Raw genomic sequence first — 14,400 nt, 5'->3', positions numbered from 1 at the left:
CTGCCTGTGAGAATCTGTGTTTGAACTTACCTTTTGGCAAGGAGTGTGTTTATGGGATTTTACTGTTTTGGAACAGTTAATTAGTAAGCTACTGGATCGGGTTGGTTGAGTTTTCCAATGGTCGCGTTATTCTAAATTCCGCTTTCCTATGCTCAGGTTTTAACTGTAGTTTTTTAGTAAACTGTGTTTGCTTAAAGTCAAGTGGTTTGACGAGTTGCATCACATCTGGAATACCCACTTCACATCTGCCTTTAAAATAAGAAAACGTTAGGGCTAGGCTACCTTCCTAAAATATTTTGAAGGGCTCTCGCCTGGTCCACAATACTCTGAAAAGGACCCATTTATTCCAACTCTGCTTTATGTTTGCCAGTCAGGGATTCATATGAAATCTTCAGAAATATACCCAACCAGAATTGGTAATCTATTTCTGCTGGGTTGTTGCTATTTTAATGGACAGATCACATTCACATATAAATGATGAGCTGCCCACTTGGAACAATTGGCTTGAGGCAGCTCTCTAGGGTTTGACTATCAGCCCTTGTGTACATAGTCAGGAGATGTTCAAGTGGGTTTTTAACCTCACATGGATGAGGAGGACCACAGTGTGACAGACAGAAATTATTTGTATGCAATCTTCATAAAGTATGAAAATTATTTTACGCTTACCTACATAAATCGTTGTTTCATGCCCAGTTTTATTGAACAGATGTCTGTCGTGAGCACTCGACCATCTTGTTTGTCCCGCCAGGGAAGACAATGGTCTTGTGGTATTAGATTATTGATTCAGAGACCCAGGAAGTATTTTGGAAGCCTGGTACAAATTCCACCCTGACAGATCATGGAATTTGAATTCAATAAAATCTGGAATGAAAATTCTAATGATGACCATGAAATTGTTGTTGTTAGGAGAAGAACTCATTCGGTTCACTAAAGTCCTTTAGGGAAAGAAACTGCTGTCCTTACCTGGTCAGATCTATATGTAACTCCAGGCTCACAAGGTGACTGACTCTTAACAATCTTTTGTGCAATTAGACATGGGCAATAAATGCTGCCGAGCCAGCAATATCCATATCCGGTGAATGAATTAAAAGAAAAGTCTAAATGAGGGAGTGACAATGTTACTGGCACTTTAATTTTAGAGATCAATTATGAGGGAATGAAATAAAGGTATTACATAGTCTGTGTGGATCAATCTGCTTTATGAACTGAGCCACAGTGGCATGACTGCCCTGTTAAACTTTGAAAATGTTGTCTCAACAGGCAGCTGACTTGCTTCCATATCATATGAATGCTTTTTGCAAGCTGTCAGGAAAGGCTTTGCTTTTTGACCCTGTGATTTTTCATTCTTTTGGGGAAGCTCTTGACCTTCGCTCCAGAGCTGACCCCTGCTGGTCGAAATAAATCTGAAGTTTCCCCTTTGGGGCGTTGTGGATGTGAACCCACGTTACCCAATTGTAAAATACAGCATGTCAGTGCGTTGCACTACTGACTGCCAGGTTTTCAGACACACATCAATTAAATCTTAACTTTAACATTGACACCAAGATAATTTAAGTACTTCCATAGGAAATGGAACTGACAGCTAAACGTTGCGTTTTTGGCTTGGTTGTTTTCAAGGACAGCATGAATTTGATAAAACTCTTATGATTGTAAAAGAATTACATCACCTTATTTGGCAGCATGAAGAGGTTGTTGGTACCAAGGTACGGATGTCTCCTTCACAGCAGCATACATGATGACCAATAATATATCCTCTATTAGCCTTGTGGAGATAAAGCTCTCACTATTTCTGTCATTCAGAGAAATTGGGCAACCAATCAACATTGAAAAAGAAATGTAATAATCAGCCACGCCTCACTTGTCTATAAATGGTAGTCGAGGGCAGGTGAAGTTCAAGGTACTTTTACAGCAGGGGCTTCACTGAGCCTATAAAACAGAGTTCAGTGACTGTGAAGGCAGATAAGCTTCAGTGAGATTGCAGGCAGTTAACAATGGCTTGTGTATCCCAGTCAGTGAGTTTTGATAAATGCCACTGTGGGCAGAGATCACAGAGCAGCATACTATACAGCATTCTCAACAAAGATCATCCCAGCGAATCAAGCTTGTGCCACTATCGACATCACCATCACTCCTCAGCTCCTGGATGCTCCTGTGAGTTTAGAAGAAAAGTTGTTCTCAAAACGCCAGAACTCACTTGCAGACGAGCCTCAGAGGTGCTTCTAAAGACTTTGAATTTCATTAAGAACTTGCCCTCTTTTTGCCAACTACCTGAAGGGGATCAGGTCCTGCTGGTGCAGAATTGCTGGGCTCCACTCTTTGTCTTGGGGTTAGCTCAGGAAAGAGTAGACTTTGAGGTGGCTGAGGCTGTGGCACCCAGCTTGCTGAGAAAGATTCTCTTGAATCAGAAAGTGATAGATGGGCAGAACTCGGAGACAGTCTTGAATGCCACTTCTCTAGCAGAAGTTCAAAAAGTGAAGATATTTCTTATGAAGCTCTGGAACATGGATGTCAGCAACAAAGAATATGCATATCTCAAAGGCATTACACTTTTCAATCCAGGTAAGAAAGAAACAGAATTTCATTAACGATGCTGACTTGACTTTATAATTACTTACCACAAAATAGATAATTCTCAAGTTTTTCACAAGGTAATTTTGCAATTCTTCCTCATGTTATTCCTTGTCTGGTTAAAACCTCTGCACTCAGAAAATTCCTTCTAATTGCAGAGAGTTGTATTGCATCCGATGGTTTTCTACAGAACAATTGACAACATTCCTGGTTCTTCCATGAGAAGTTCTGTAGTAATTCAGGCTCACAACTATTTATTGTACCAACCTTCAGCTTGTGGGGGAACCTCTTAATTTGGCAAGTTGGTTCCTTCTTGTGTGGGCAACATATGGGGGAGTGGAAGGAAAAGTTACTAGGCTTGCAGTGCAAACCAGAGTGATGTTAATGAATGGTTGAGTGGAATCAAACGGCTTAATATCAGTTGAGGCTGAGATTCAAACTCAGGCAACCTACAAGGAATAAAATAATAGTAAGACATGGAGATAACGCAGAAAAATGAAAGTACAGGACATAGCTCTGGGTCAAGAAATAACATCATTATTACTGCAACAGATTGAATGGCCTCTTCCAATGCACAACTTTTATGATTCTCTTAAACAACACAAATTAAATTCTGACATATAACCAAAACAGCCAAAGTCAGAGGAAATCCTGCTAATTCTAGTGTGTTCTCATTAGATTGCAGCTTGTGCCACATCAGCAGTGGTTCAGAAAAGAGGAATATATTAATTCCTTAGCTACAACAATAATAATGACCAGTATTTATATAGCACCATTAATATAGTAAAACTTCCTAAAGTGAGTCACAGGAGCATTACCAACAAACATTTGACACTAAGTCACTTAGGGAAGTCATAGGGTGCAAATTAAAATATTGGCCAAAATTTTCCTTTTTCCCTTTTAAGGAATGTCTTTAAACCAGAAAGTGAGGAAGAGAGGATGAAAAGAAATCTGTACAGAGGGTGTACTTGGGTTCTGAACATTTTATAAGATGCCACGTCAAAGATTTCTGCACAAACTAAGATCATTGGTGTCAGGATCAAAAGCAAATGAATGTTCAAGTTTGTTGTAGGGGAATGTAATATAAAAAAAGGGAAGATTCACTGCAGCTGGACAGGTCCTTGGTGAGACTATATCAGAGGTAATGTGTGTAGTTTTGCTTCCTTATTTGAAAAAGCAATATCATTACATTTGAAAGAATAGCTCGGAGAAGATTTATTTGACTCATTCCTGCGATTAAGGGATTATTTTATGAAGAAATATTGAACAGGTTTGGTGTATACCTATTGGAGTTTATCAGAATAAAGTGATTTTATTGAAACATATAATGTCCTAAGGGGAATAGAAAGGGTGGATACTGGAAGGATGTTCCTTCTTGTTGATGGAGACTAGAACACAATTCTAGTGGGGTTCAGGGACACAAAAATAAGTGCAGAGGAGGAGATTTTTTCTTTTTGTCAAAGGGTTGTTAGTTTGTGGATGTCTCTTCCCCAGAAAGCAGTGGAGGCTAGGTCATTGAATTTACTTAATGCAGACTTCGATATATTGTTGACAGAGAGGGGAGTTAAGGGTTATGGGGGCAGACAAGAAAGTGGAATTGAGACCACAACCCAATTGGCCATGATCTCATTGATTGGTGAAACAGACATGAAAGGCTGAATGGGCTACACATATTGCTAAGTATCATGTTGTGAGACGATTTAAGATAGAACAAGTGAGGGACCTGGACAACTGAAGGTATAACTGCCAGCGCTGGAATGATTAAAATCAGGAATGCTCAAAAGGCTAGAATGGGAGAAGTGGAGATAGCTTGGTGGATTGTGGAGCTGGAGGAGATAGTGAATATTGCCTGCCCTCCAGCAGATATCTTAAAGTGTTACTGATAGAGGCCTGGGGTGTGTGTAATGGGGAAAAATGTAATAGCTCAGAAATATAGGGAAGGCAACGGCCTAGTGGTCTTATCACTGGATTGTTAAGCCAGAGACCCAGGTAATGTCCTGGGTAGCCGGGTTCAAATTCTGCCACGGCAGATGGTGGAACTTGATTTCAAAAAAATAAACCTGGAATTAAGAATCTAATGATGACCATGAATCCATTGTCAATTGTCAGGAAAAACTCATCTGGTTCACTAATGTCCTTTAGGGACACATTCTGCTTCCAAGAAATAGGCGACAAGTTTGACTTCCTTCTGCTGAGTTTCCAGTACAGTGGGAGGAGAACAGTTAGATTATTCTTTGCACAAACTGATCACTCATTCATGGTGAATGCTGATGATGGGGTTCCTTTCACACACAGAAGATGCATGATTCAGGGAGGAACAGTAAAGGGGGGGCGACAGGGTGGGAGTCAGAAAAAGAGAAGAAATTTGTGCTCTCATATATAACTTCAAGTCTATGAAAAATCTTCTTATAACTGTAGAAGTGTGTTTGTAGAAAGATCATAATTCAGGAAAAGATGTTCTGCAAGTTTTCACCATTAAAATAAAAAGTGATAATAAGGATGGTGGTCCTCTACCAGCTCATTTGTCACTTTATGCACAGAAATATTTACGTGTTTTTAAAAAAATTAATTTATTAACCCTTTAATGTAAAAATGAATGCTCGTTATCATATAAAAATCTATTAATTTCATACTGACCTATTGAAACGTTCAATCAATTGATTAAAATAGTCACAAATAACTATCTACCTCATCATGCCATAAAAGTTCAGTAATTAATTTTTAACATTTTTCAGTGAAGGCTGGATACTTTTATGTGGAGAAAGATATCCTAGATGATCCAACCAGAATGTTTTTCTTCCTTTTTCTCTGTACATTTTCTCTTAGAGTCATAGAGATGTACAGCATGGAAACAGACCCTTCAGTCCAACCCGTCCATGCTGACCAGATATCCCAATCCAATCTAGTCCCACCAGCCAGCAACCGGCCCATATCCCTTCAAACCCTATTCATATACCCATCCAAATGCCTCTTAAATGTTGCAATTGTACCAGCCTCCACCATATCCTCTGGCAGCTCATTCCATACACGTAGCACTGTCTGCGTGAAAAAGTTACCCCTTAGGGCTCTTTTATATCTTTCCTCTCTCACCCTAAACCTATGCCCTCTAGTTCTGGACTCCCCGACCCCAGGGAAAAGACTTTGTCTACTTGTCTTATCCATGCCCCTCATAATTTTGTAAACCTCTATAAGGTCACCTCTCAGCCTCCGACGCTCCAGGGAAAACAGCCCCAGCCTGTTCAGCCTCTCCCTGTAGCTCAGATCCTCCAACCCTGGCAACATCCTTGTAAATCTTTTCTGAATCCTTTCAAGTTTCACAACATCTTTCCGATAGGAAGGAGACCAGAATTGCATGCAATATTCCAACAGTGGCCTAACCAATGTCCTGTACAGCCGCAACAAGACCTCCCAACTCCTGTACTCAATACACTGACCAATAAACGAAAGCATACCAAACACCTTCTTCACTATCCTATCTACCTGCGACTTCACTTTCAAGGAGCTAAGAACCTGCACTCCAAGGTCTCTTTGTTCAGCAACACTCCCTAGGACCTTACCATTAAGTGTATAAGTCCTGCTAAGATTTGCTTTCCCAAAATGCAGCACCTCGCATTTATCTGAATTAAACTCCATCTGCCACTTCTCAGCCTATTGACCTATCTGGTCAAGATCCTGTTGTAATCTGAGGTAACCTCTTTGCTGTCCACTACACTTCCATTTTTGGTGTCATCTGAAAACTTACTAACTGTATCTCTTATGCTCGCATCCAAAATCATTTATGTAAATGACAAAAAGTAGATGGCCCAGCACCGATCCTTGTGGCACTCCACTGGTCACAGGCCTCCAGTCTGAAAAACAACCCTCCACCACCACCCTCTGTCTTCTACCTTTGAGCCAGTTCTGTATCCAAATGGCTAGTTCTCCCTGTATTCCATGAGATCTAACCTTGCTAATCAGTCTCCCATGGGGATCCTTGTCAAATGCCTTACTGAAGTCCATATAGATCACATCTACTGCTTTGCCCTCATCAATCGTCTTTGTTACTTCTTCAAAAAACTCAATCAAGTTTGTGAGACATGATTTCCCACGCACAAATCTCTTGACTCCATTCCAATGTACTATTCATATAATATAAAGGTGAACAGTCCAATATTTCTGTGCTAGTCTCTGCTAATGCTCCAACCACCGGGAAATTACGAGAAGCGTGTGGTATCTGAATCTTCAATATTTTCACTGATTCCTCGTGGTGAAGTGCCTAGTCTCTATTTGGTATCTCCTCATTATGGGGCATGCTCAGTGAAAGTTCTTGCCCAGTTACCAGTTGCATTGTTTATAACTCTATTTATTACATGAAATGTTTGAACATATTTCACATTTCAGTTTTATAAAAGACTTAAACTAAATAAATTTTAAACTAATTTCACTTGCAGGTAAGAAACATTGATCATTTAATAACAGAGTGTAGATTCATCTTCATGCCTGTTGATATGACTAATTCCCAAACTCAGTCAGGTCACGAGAAATTAGGCTAATAGTGATAAGTTGACTGTGCATGGGATAAAAATTTGCCTTGGATAGGAGTAGTATTATATGTCATATCAATTGTCTGTTATGTCTTGAATTGTAGTCCCAACGACTGCTAAAGTTTCAATACTGGCAGGGAGCATGAAGGCAATCATACAATACTACTTGTTTTGTACTACCAATGTTTCAAAACAGAACAGGGAACACCTGTGAATTTTGTTTCCATCTTAAATTACCCTTAATCATCCTATTTTACAGATGTTCCCAGCCTAAGGATGCCTCAATATATCCTGGCTCTGCAGCAGGAAGCTCAGCACACCCTGAATGAATTTATCACAATGGTGAACAATGGAGATCAGGCCAGGTTTGCTCAAATTCTACTGATTCTCTCCACTCTCAGAACGGTCAGCACTACTTCTGTAACGGAACTGTTTTTCAGACCAGTCCTGGGCAAAGTGAACATGAATGAACTACTCTTCGAGATGCTCTGTGTGAAATTGAATTGAATTGCAAGAATGTTATCTGACACACTTGAATTGTCTCAATACTTGTGTAACTTGTGAATGTAATTTTTGTATGTAGCAAACCTGTAGCAGCTACCTGTGCAATATGTATAGTAACTACCTTTGTGTATGTACATAGAGGCATGTCATTAACAAGTGCTTATTTATGTGTTTTGTTTAATAAAACTGAAGTTGTGAATCAACCTACATGAAATACTATTAATTTCCTCAAGTTGTTTAAACATGTAATAAGAACACAAGAAATGGAATAGAAATAGACCATTTGAACCCCCCCCGCCCTCCCAACAACCCCCTGCTACACCAGCCAACAAGATCATTCTGCAGCCTTATTCCACTTTTCTACTGTCTCCTATAACCTTTGACTCCCTTGATTATCAATAATCTTTCTAACTCAGCCTCAAACATATTCTAGCACTCACTGGGGAAGGAAATTCCAAACAGTTCCTTAGTTCTAGATTATCCATGAGAGGAAAAATCCCCTCAGCATCTATCTTGTCAGGAACCCTCAGAAGCTTTGATATTTTAATAAGGTCACCTCTCATTCTTGTAAGCATCAATTTATATAGGTCTAACCTACTCAATCTCATAAAATGACCTCATCATTTCAGAATCAGTTGGATGAACCTTCTCAATGGAAGTTAGGCCATCTTGAGTAAGGTGAGCAAAACAATAACAAGGTGTACCATTAGTGCTCAGCACAGTTGTAGTAAGAGTTATGCACTTTCATACTCCTTGCAATAATGGCCAACATTCCATTTGCCTTCCTAATGTATTGCTGTACTTTAATGTTAATCATTTGTGTGGAATGGTATCTGAGATCCCTTTGTTCTGCAGCATTCTGCACTATTTCTCCAATTAATCATTCTCATCTTCCTGCCATAACGGTCAAGTTCAAATTTCTTACAATACACTCAATCTTCCAATTCTCTATCCACTCACTCAGGTTCCCCCTTTTCAACTTTCTTGGTTGACTGTAACAAAGATATAATGATCTTTTTACCATGCAGCTACACCTCACTTTAATTAAAATATAGTTCTAAGGAGCTAATTGCAATGTTCTCTTGAAAAGAAGTTTTATTACTTACTAACTGCAAGAAAATTAATAAAGAGTACACATACAAACATACAAAGTTAGAAAGGAGACAGTATCCAATTCAATAGGGGAAAGATAAAAGAATATGTAGTTTTGAGTCCTTAGGGATATCCTGGAGGTGTGAGCTTTTAACCACAGATGTCCATGTTTCGATGTTTCTTTAAGTTGTATTGTCAGCGGTTACTTTGTCCTTCCTGAGAGTAGAGGGAATGACACAGCTTTTTCCAGTGCTATTACAAATCTATCTTCAATCCTCTGCCAAAGGCATTGTTTGAAGTATATCTTATTTAAGTATTTTCATGTCTGGGATCTTTCACCCAAGCTGAATAATCACAGGCAAGTATTTCATCTCCAATATGTGAAATGTTTCACATGGTTGAAAATTAAAAATAAGAGGTAAATGTTTCTTCATAACTGACTGGTTTCAGTCTCTTTTGATAAAAGAGTTAATTTCATTTCAGATAATTTTGGTTACTCCGACAAGGATTTTCTGAAGCTTAGCACAACCTGTGGTCAGGTGGTCATTATGGCTGTCTTAAATCAGAACTTTTCTTTTAAAACTATTTCAGTCCATTAAAGTCTCAGGCATCAAGATCAGATGATAGAATTCAAATATAAAGCCTATAGCCTGCCACTATTGTGACACTTATTAGACTTTTGCAGCCTCCTCACACCTTGCTTGCCTACCTATCCTAGCATCATTAGTAAATTTGGCTACAATACATTCATAGAACATAGACCGTTAGAGCGCAGTACAGGCCCTTCGGCCCTCGATGTTGCACCAATCTGCGACACCTAACCTGCGACATCTAACCTACACTGTTCCATTATTATCCATATGCATGTCCAATGATCATTTAAATACCCTTAATATCAGCGAGTCTACTACTGTTGCAGGCAGGCCATCCCAAGCCCCTACTACTCTCTGAGTAAAGTAACTTAATCAACGTTATAAATAGAGATTTTGCACAATTGAGGCCCCAGAATTGATCCCTGTGGCACTCCCCTATAGGTTGACAAATAATTCATTTATCATGCCTTCATGTTTCTTGTTAATTAGCTAATCACCTATCTATGCTAATATGTCAAGTCCAATACCATGCAGTTTTATTTTGTGTCATAACTATTTATATGGCATCTTATTGAATGCTTCTGGATATCCAAATATATTCCATCTATTGCATAATACAGAACAATGGGATCTGGGCATATTTGTGCACAAAAGATTTGCATACAAAGTACAACAAATAATTAGGAAGGAAATTGGAATGGTAGCCATTGTTGCAAGGGCTCTCGAGCATAAAAGTACGGAAATCTTGCTACACCTGACTGGGCATTTATAAGGCTACACATGCTTGTTACATTGGGCGGCACGGTGGCACAGTGGTTAGCACTGCTGCCTCACAGCGCCAGAGACCTGGGTTCAATCCCTGCCTCAGGCGACTGACTGTGTGGAGTTTGCACGTTCTCCCCGTGTCTGCGTGGGTTTCCTCCGGGTGCTCCGGTTTCCTCCCACAGTCCAAAGATGTGCAGGTTAGGTGAATTGGCCATGCTAAATTGCCCATAGTGTTAGGTAAGGGGTAAATGTAGGGGTATGGGTGGGTTGCGCTTCGGCGGGGCGGTGTGGACTTATTGGGTCGAAGGGCCTGCTTCCACACTGTAAGTAATCTAAAAGAAAATCCTCAAAGGGCTCTAATAAATTTATCAAACATAATCAGTAAGCATATTAACAAAGAAATTTGGGAAAAGTGCAATGGAGATGGTCATAATGCCATGTTATAATTTTCCTCTAATGAAGAGATTGGAGAGACAATCCAGAATTAAATATCCTTTACTAAGATTAGATTCCCTACAGCGTGGAAACAGGCCCTTCGGCCCAACAAGCCCACACCGACCCTCCCACCCAGATCCATTTCCCTCTGACTAATGCACCTAACACTATGGGCCATTTAGCATGGCCAATTCATCTAACCTGCACATTTTTGGACTGTGGGAAGAAACTGGAGGAAACCCACACAGACACGGGGAGAATATGCAAACTCCACACAGACAGTCTCCCAAGGCTGGAATTGAACCTGGGACTGTAAGGCAGCAGTGCTAACCACTGAGCCACTGTGCCACCCAAGATGTCATAAACACTGTAAGGTCACCCCTCAGCTTCCAATGCTCCAGGAAAAAATCAGCTCCTTCCTACAGCCAAGGCCCTCCAACCCTGGTAACATCTTTGTAAATCTTTTCAGAACCCTTTCAAGTTTCAGAACATTCTTTTTTTTTTAGATTCCCTGCAGTGTGGAAACAGGCCCTTAGGCCCCACAAGTCCACACCAACCCTTCGAAGAGCAACCCACCCAGATCCATTTCCCTCTGACTAATGCACATAACATTATGGGCAATTTAGTGTGGCCAATTCACCTGATTGCATATCTTTGGACTGTGGGAGGAAACCCACACAGACATGGGGAGAATGTACAAACTCCACACAGACAGTCACTCAAGGCTGAAATCAAACCTGGGTCCCTGGTGCTGTGAGGCTGCAGTGCTAACCACTGAGCCATCATGCCACCCTAACGTGGGTTCGATGTTCATGGAAATGTAATTGGACAGGGAGACAATGGGTGTGAACATTTTCAGCTTCTTGCTTCTGTCCAGAAAACTCTCCCCACTCCACTACCAATTAAGTACATAACTGGGCAAAGTAAGCAATAGGACTCATTATGTGAGAAACTTGAAAATCAAGCATTCTAGTGTTGCTTGCAGAGTTCTGAGGAGCCCTTCATTCAACACTCTAATTGAGGGATATGACATTTGATGAGGGGTGTTCAAAGCTTCATCCTGGCCCCGTTGAGCCTGTAGCCCCTTCCCCACGACTCCACCCAGCCATCCCCATTCTGACATCACTCATTTTTTGACCTGGGTACCTTGTAGATTATTAACTGTCCAGGAATGGCATAGTGTCTATAAATAGGATGTAAACTCCAAGGGAGAATGGTGAATGTATCCAGTGTATCTGGCTCCATAGCTTTGCAACAGTGAGCCAAGAATTCCAAAAGAAATTCCGCAGATCTACCATCACACAGGAAGAAATGGCGGAACTGATGAAGATGCTAATTAGGGGTCCACAAAGAAAAGGGGTGGCTTGCTTACTGCCTGCGGGTTTTCAAAGATCGGTGTTACTGTCCATCCCAGGATCCATGCTCGAAAGCTAAGTAAGGAGAGAGCAGCAGATGGGATCCCCTTGAATGTTTGCTGTCCTGGTTGGGTAAAAACAGACATGGCATGTCTCAATGCCCCAGGACAATGGAAGAATGGGCTGTGACCCCAGTTTATTTAGCTCTTCTCCCAGCAGGGGCAGAAGGTCCAGACATGGAGAGTTTGTAAGCAATAAAATGGTTCAGAAATGGTACACCTTTAAGTTTTGGGCAACAGGCTGGCAAAGATACTGGAGGATAGAATGAGCTGAAAATTATCCTTTATTTACTAACACAGAAACTGACAATTGCTGGGCTATAACTTAGTTCAGTAAGTCTAGCTTTGTTCACATATATTAACACATATCTTTTCCTCAAAAATTAATTTTAATTTTGATTAAAATTGAAAATTTTGCTAAATGTATTATCCATGATGTTCTGCCCACAAGTGCACATGACACCATTATACTGTATGGTGCTTCTGGCAGCCCTCGGTATTAACCCTTTCAGATCCATATATAACAGCTACCACTATTTTCTGGTTTCTAAAAGTGCCTTTGTAACTTCAAATTGTCTTCTATGTCCATACTACGCATGAAAATTTATGACATGAATGCCAACAGTCCCCATGTTGTAGCTCATTGAATGTTTCATCAAAAACATTTCCCACTGCTCCCTCACTGGTCACAGCATCCTCTTCAACATCGCAGTTGAGTTCATGTGCAGCATCTATACAGAGGGTCAGTGCATGAGAGTTACGTAGGACCTTACTGAGGGGAACATAGTGGGACAGCCTTTTCTTCTGAACTGAACTCGGCAATTACAGACCAATGCTGCACCAGTGTTTTCAATTGTTTCCTTGCAAGGTCAGTCACCGTGTTCAATTGCTGACTATCTGGAACTAATTATGAGTAATAAAAAGACCACAAAGTAGGCCTGTAAAATTGAACCAGGATCAGTTTATTATATATTTTTACAGTTACATATTTGGTCCTAGAATGCTCCCCAAGGTTTCCCCTCCCTTCCCCTTTGTTTCAAAATCTCACATTAATGAACTTATATACACCACAATTGTAAATATTTTATAGACATCGTAGCCAACATATGTCCATAGTCAGGAATATTTACGAAAGCATGCAAAACGTGGGAGAATGACCATTCCTGCTCTCGCTGCAAGCCGTCCCTTCCTTAGTCGACATCAATATGGTTAATCTCTCAGGGTGACAGTGGGTTCTCGAAAATCGTCTCCTGGTCTCAGCAGTCCTTTCTGGTGTAGTCTCCCAGACTTCTGGAAGCCTCTGCCATTCAGCAGATGTGTCCCTCTCTGTTTGACTGCCGTTGTCCTGTGATGTAGCTGCTGTATCCTCACTGGGTATGGCTAATGCTGGCTTGAAGACATGTGACTTGTCAAGAGCACTGGCTCCATCCAGAAGAGCTCTGAATTATGTGGGATATCCTCTTGTAGTGAGATGCAGTGGCCAGCTGGTCCATGTGTCTCTTCCAGATCTGCTCATTCCTGGTCTGCACCATATACAACAACGATCCTGTTTGTGCCACTACCCTCACTGGAATTCATTTCTCCACAGACGTATAATTTCTGGCCAAACCAATCTCTTCTCTTTGGTTATCTTCAACTTTGGGGTTCTTGCCCTTCTGGCCAATTATCCTTCTTGATTTCCCTCTACCGTCTCTGTGGTCTTTCCAGCTACAGTTTAAACAAACATGGTTCTCAGTTGATGATTGAACATTAAGGACACCGGAGCATTGGGTCATCGTGTGTGGTGTGTTCCAATGCTTGCTGAGGAACTCATTGATTATCTGTCCCAGTGAACCCTCTCCTTGTGAGGCCATTAAGGCCTGCTTCAGGGTTTGTACAAATCTCTCCACCTGGCCATTTGTTGACGGATGGAATCGCGCCAATCTCTGACTCTGTGATATTTCCAGCTATTTCCAGCATTCTACACCTGGCTCACTGACACCGAAACCTGTCTGCCTAGGAAGGGCACATAACTTTCAGTTATCATTCAGGAAGATCTGTATCCCCCCCGAAGTGGCAGCCTTACCAAGCCATTTGCATTGCCTTGCTTCTCTGCCTGTCGGTATCTGATTTCACGAGGATAATGACAGAGCCAGTGCCCAGCTCTGCAAGCGTGCTGCCACCATTTAAAGTAACTCTGTATAAGGGCCAAAAATGATGTTTAGTGACCTGTGGTCAGTCAGCAGCATAAAGTACCTGTCGTAAAGGAAATGAGTGAACTTCTTAACACTGAAAAGATGCCAAATCCTTCTTTTTGTGCTTAATTTTTCTCCCACTTTGTTAGTGATGTTGATGCAAACCCAATGGGTCTTTCCTCTCCATTCAGTAAGATGTGTGAAAGTACAACACCAACCTTACAAGGTGAGGCATCACACGATAACTGTACAGGTAACTTGATATCAAATGAATGAACGCTTCTGATATAGTTAAGGTTTGCTTCAACTCCTGGTAAGCCTCTTGACATAAA

The 14,400-nt window shown here is 40.9% G+C and overlaps 1 protein-coding gene across 1 annotated transcript; it reads left to right on the top strand.

The window, feature by feature from the left end:
• The first annotated feature begins 1,896 nt into the window (after nt 1-1,896).
• Nucleotides 1,897-7,794, top strand: LOC122548667 (nuclear receptor subfamily 0 group B member 2-like). Its single transcript, XM_043687500.2, has 2 exons — nt 1,897-2,559; nt 7,351-7,794. The coding sequence occupies exons 1-2, from the start codon at nt 1,992-1,994 to the stop codon at nt 7,596-7,598; spliced, it is 816 nt and encodes a 271-aa protein (XP_043543435.1). The 5' UTR covers nt 1,897-1,991; the 3' UTR covers nt 7,599-7,794.
• Nucleotides 7,795-14,400: the final 6,606 nt, after the last annotated feature.

Source organism: Chiloscyllium plagiosum, unplaced genomic scaffold (genome assembly GCF_037043375.1).
Source record: "Chiloscyllium plagiosum isolate Xiang-an unplaced genomic scaffold, Cpla_swu_hap1 HiC_scaffold_3, whole genome shotgun sequence".
Lineage (NCBI taxonomy): Eukaryota > Metazoa > Chordata > Chondrichthyes > Orectolobiformes > Hemiscylliidae > Chiloscyllium > Chiloscyllium plagiosum.
This window is presented reverse-complemented; position numbering and strand designations above follow the sequence as displayed.